This window comes from Limulus polyphemus, unplaced genomic scaffold, assembly GCF_000517525.1.
Source record: "Limulus polyphemus unplaced genomic scaffold, Limulus_polyphemus-2.1.2 Scaffold6395, whole genome shotgun sequence".
Lineage (NCBI taxonomy): Eukaryota > Metazoa > Arthropoda > Merostomata > Xiphosura > Limulidae > Limulus > Limulus polyphemus.
In genome coordinates this window covers 37400-42430 of record NW_013672005.1, presented here as the reverse complement: position 1 = coordinate 42430, position 5031 = coordinate 37400, and the positions used below count along the sequence as shown (strand labels likewise).

General features: G+C 35.3%; 1 protein-coding gene across 1 annotated transcript in view; it reads left to right on the top strand.

Moving 5' to 3' along the window:
• LOC106473674 (myotubularin-related protein 3-like) overlaps positions 1 to 5031 on the top strand; it is a gene marked incomplete at its 5' end in the record, with an annotated part of 31374 nt that overhangs the window by 8176 nt on the left and 18167 nt on the right. Inside the window, 3 exons of the mRNA XM_013934353.2 lie at positions 682 to 867; positions 2766 to 2933; positions 3251 to 4273. Of these exons, the coding sequence (XP_013789807.2) occupies positions 682 to 867; positions 2766 to 2933; positions 3251 to 4273 (1377 nt within the window). The remainder of the gene's footprint in view (positions 1 to 681; positions 868 to 2765; positions 2934 to 3250; positions 4274 to 5031) is intronic.

The window sequence follows — 5031 nt, the reverse complement described above, 5'->3', positions numbered from 1 at the left end:
GTGTCTTGTAACATTATACAAGCATGGATATCCTGATATAGAATAAAACTACATAAAACTACATTATACAAGCATGGATATCCTGATATATACAAGACACCGTGTCTTATATATATCAGGATATCCATGCTTGTATAATGTAGTTTTATTCATGTCTTGTATGTGAACGTGAATATGGCATATGTCATTTTGTATGTCTTGTATATTTCATGACATCCGTGTTTACATAATGTCATTTTGTGTCTATATATGTACATTTAAGGCAGTTTTTTTACAGAAGTTCAAAAATCATTGCTCATAAAGCACAGAGAAGTAAAACTCTGGTACAAATTACAATATACCTAAGTCAGAGAAGTGTTTAAAGGAAACAGTAGTAGGGATACACATTCTGTCAGGCTTATCTTTTATTCACAAGCCTCACATGTGAAAAAAAAATTAAAACAAAGAGCAGATTTGAGTAGTCAATCATTTTACAGACCTGTTTGATATAACTTCCGTGTTCACATAATCTATCTTGATGTGTCATAAAAATGATCTGTCTTGTCGTGTGTGTTATCATGTTACACATTTATTACTATGTGGATTTTACTCAGAAAGCTATTTTTATTATTTGCTAGAAATATAGGTTCAAAGAGCATACAGATTTCTATAATGTTTAAAAAAAATTTTTTATTTCTCTAGGGATTTCGTGTTCTCGTTGAACGAGAATGGCTAGATTTTGGCCACAAGTTCAGTGACCGTTGTGGTAATGGTCCTGGGTTGGAAGACCCTAATGAAAGATGCCCAGTTTTTCTTCAGTGGCTGGACTGCATTCATCAGCTCCTTCATCAATTCCCATGCAGCTTTGAATTTAGTCAGCAGTACTTGGTATGTTCAACCTTGTTTCAGTATTTACCACTCTTATGGTGTATTTTACAGATTAGCTGAACATTTAGTGAAACTTGATAACTTTGATAAAAAAGACAAATGAATACTATCTATAAAGAAGTTACAGGTTTTCTAAACTTTATTTGACAGTTAAAATAAACTTTAAAAGTAATTACATTTTTATACAGTACTTAGTTTTTCCTGAAAAATGACTGAATGCTAACCTCCTAATGAGCTTTAGCCCGCTTGTTTTGTTAATAGCTTAAACACTGTTGAATTGCATTCAAAATTCATTATATCTTAATCCTGGGCAGAGTACTGTAGTTCTGATCTTGGACAGAGTACTGTAGTTCTGGTCCTGGACAGGGTACTGTAGCTCCGGTCCTGGACAGGGTACTGTAGCTCCGGTCCTGGACAGGGTACTGTAGCTCCGGTCCTGAACAGGGTACTGTAGCTCCAGTCCTGGACAGGGTACATTGGTAGTCAGAGTTTATGAGTAAGGATTTAAATATTTTTCCTAATGCATTTTGTGAGTGTTTGAATGCGAGTTATTGAGGAGACCTCTTCATACTAATGTACATTGACCGTTTTCACCAAAACACACCATCAATTGGAGTACAATCCCATCACTCTGTGAGAGTGTAGAATGTGAGTTGTTAAGGAGACCTCTTCTTGGTTGTGTGCTACACAAATTATTTTCTCCTACTATCATCGTTAGAGCATATATCGATAGTATCACCTCTTTCATGACAGTGCGGTGTAAGAGTTAGCGTTTATTTAACATATTACTACAGGTTGTAGAATGTTTTACTCTCAACAGTGAAATTTCAAGTATTTCTTATACGAAAGTTTTATAAAAAAAAATTTTAATAATTTTCGTAGTTTTCTTTTTATATTGAGATAGCGAATTCAGTTAGTGAAAGAACTACAAGAATTTACAAAAAGTAGACATCTCTTGAGGAAAAGTTGGAATAAAATCTACCTTCTTTTGATTTTCCCCAGTATTAAAAATTCCACGTTATCTTATAATTTTTACGGCGATTCGTTAAGTTTAAAATGTTATCTTACTTAATTTTCCACACCATCTGGACAAACTTACACATCAATTGAAAGCCCATTTCACTTTGACCATAAAAACACACATTTTTGTAATTTGTCATATTTAACAAGATTTAATATTTTGATAAATTATAGCTCTGAAGACAAGTGTTTTGATCTTTATGTTAGTAAAATAAATCTCTAGTTCTAGTAGTGAACAGGCTACAACCAAAGTACTGTTCAAGTTAATAGGAGCATCGACTTAATCCTACTTATGGACTTATTTCACTTTAAATACATATACAGAGACATCTCAAAGTAAATGTTTATTCAACAGTCATTTAATTAAGAAAGGCATCCAACGGCTCCCTTATGGCCATATCAGTCACGTAATATGAACCCCATCGAGTATGTCATACTAGCTCGAACAGTGAGAAGAAGTTCCAGAAAACCAGCATCCCGTGGAGAGCTACTTGATGTTTTCTGTGCAGCCTGGGTCAAGATCCTACAGGAGAAAACTACAGAACTCATCTATTCCATGCCAGAACGAGTCAGAGCACTGAAAAATACTAGTGGCAAATCGACTAATACTGATGCACATTTGTAAACATTTTTGTCAAGTTGATAATGTGAGATAAATGACTATTGAAAAAAAATCATGGTGTCTATTTACTTTTGAGATGTCTCTGGACATTTCTTGCTCTTTACTTTTAATAGAAAATCTGTTATATTAAATTCTACCTAAATGTTAATCCTGCAAAGCAAACTCTGTTAAAGCGAAGAAATGAACTATTTCTTGTCAATATAAATCTTTAAAAAAACGTATTGTGAGAGTTATCTTCTTTTTCTTCTGTGTGTAGGTCAAGCTGGCTCACCATACGTTTTCTTGTCTGTTTGGGACATTTCTATGTAACAGTAGTCAGGAACGTGACCAGGAACACGTGAGAGAAAGGACTTTTTCAGTCTGGGCGTACCTTGCTTCCAGACCAGAGAGCTTCTACAACTATCTGTTTGTTCATAGTGAACAGGTACTTTGTATAGTGTGCATTAATTTTTTAGGGTTTTGTATGATACAACAGTGACCTTTGATTTTGTCAAGAATGTGGCCTAGTTGTTAGTGTTCTTCAACCATGAATCTAACAGTTCATGTTCCACATCCTGTTGCTGCAAAAAAACACTCTCCACACTGTGAGTGTAGAATAAGACCATTGGTCACTATTGATTAACCTTTCCATAAAATTCTATAAACAAACACTGTCAAAAAATTACTCTGTGGTTGAAGTGTTGTTACATTATTGTTAGACAATAACTGGTTTAATTTCAAATGTGTAATTATTGTTTACAGGTGTTAAGGCCTTCGTGTCAGATAAGAGATATGGTGGTCTGGTCCGACGTGTACCTTCCTCCTGCTGTGATGCCTTCAGTTTGTAACGAGGATGTGGACAGTGCTGGAGATTTTAGTACACCAGATACAAGTCAACTGGTCAAAACCAAGTCGTGTGACAATATCTTCCAACTGGGCCATCATCCTGAAAGACAGAGACGGTCCAGTGATCCAGCAATTGGTGTTGGTGATATAGCTGATCCTGGGCCAGAACAGCTGCATTCTGGAGATAATACTCTAGTCTTAACCCTTAATGTTGGCTTAAACTGCGAAGCTGCAGATCATACTTGTACCTCTCCAGCCGTGGAAGTTCAAGGTGAGGATCAAAGTTCCTGTCAGTCTGCTCCCGAGGCGACTAATCCATCCATTGATGGATCCACAGACACATTAGTTAGTGAAAATGGGACGGTGCCTTCAGACAGTTCCAGAACTTCAATACAATCAGAAACCATAGAAAATAGTTATACAGAATGTTTGAATGTTACCAGGTCGAAAGAAGCTGTGGGAAATTGTAAAATACTCCCTGACTTCTCACCTAACATGCTCTCTGCAAGTACAAGCACAACAGATATAAGTGGTTCATGCATATGTGAAAGTGGTACAGTGTCAAGTTGTTGGTTGGCTAAGACAACACCATGGACTGACTTGTTAAACACAAACAATCTAGATATGAAAGAAGTGAGGAATGTATCTAGTGAGAGAAGGATTCGAAACCTCTGGGATGAAGATTCTCCTTCATCCTGTGGAAAGTCTTCAATTTCCTGTTCTTCGAGTGCAGGAGGATACAGTTCTCGCTATTCAACACCTCAGCATTCCCGAACACCCAGTTCTGGTTTTCCTCCTACACCTAGCGATGATCGAGTCTATGAAGCCACCGCTTCCCGAGGCCATGTCATTTTAGCTGACAGTCTGGATTACGATGGTCTTCTCATTGCACAGGACAGAATGCAGCAAAGATTACAACAGATTATCACTGCTCATCAGGTACTCCATTTGGTGAAATTTTAAACCTAGAGTAGTGTTTAAATTGAAAAACTTAGCTTTATATTCGGTATTGAAATGTCTACATAACAAATGTTTTAGTTTGTAGGCAAACAATTTGTAAATTTTTTTTACCAAAAAGTTAAAGACTTTTAACTTATTTTCTTTGTTCACCATTCAACCGTTTACCTTCTTTTGATTCCAAATTAACACTGTAGTGACAGTCTGTGAAGCTATACCTAGCAACAATACTAAATGTGAATCTTCACAAACCTTGTCAAACTTTTAGTAAACATTAATTGTTGTACACAATAAAAAAAAAAAATTTTCAATTAAGTATTTAACTCAAAATTGGGGAATTTATGAAATCAGTCCGGCTCAGACCGACTAGTCTGAGTGGAAGTGATTTTCATGTTAAGAATAAAAAATATTCTTTTCATTTTAAAATTCTCATATTTCATTTAAATAACCTGTAGAACTCCCTAAATGAATATCAAACGTTTTGTTTCTGTACCCAAACGCTAACTGTAGTGAAAGTTGAGAAATATGAAATAAAATAAAAATTACCTTTTTTGTTCTTGAATGACAGTATATTGTAACAGACAATATTTATCCTCAAAACTTTAGGCCTGTAACATTTCCACAAAAACTTTCGTTTAATTTTATTTATCTAAATTAGTGGTAACACAAAAAAAATCATCTGGGAAGTGCATAGGTTAAGTTACAGAAAATAAAGTATGAAATTATGTACTTCACGAGTA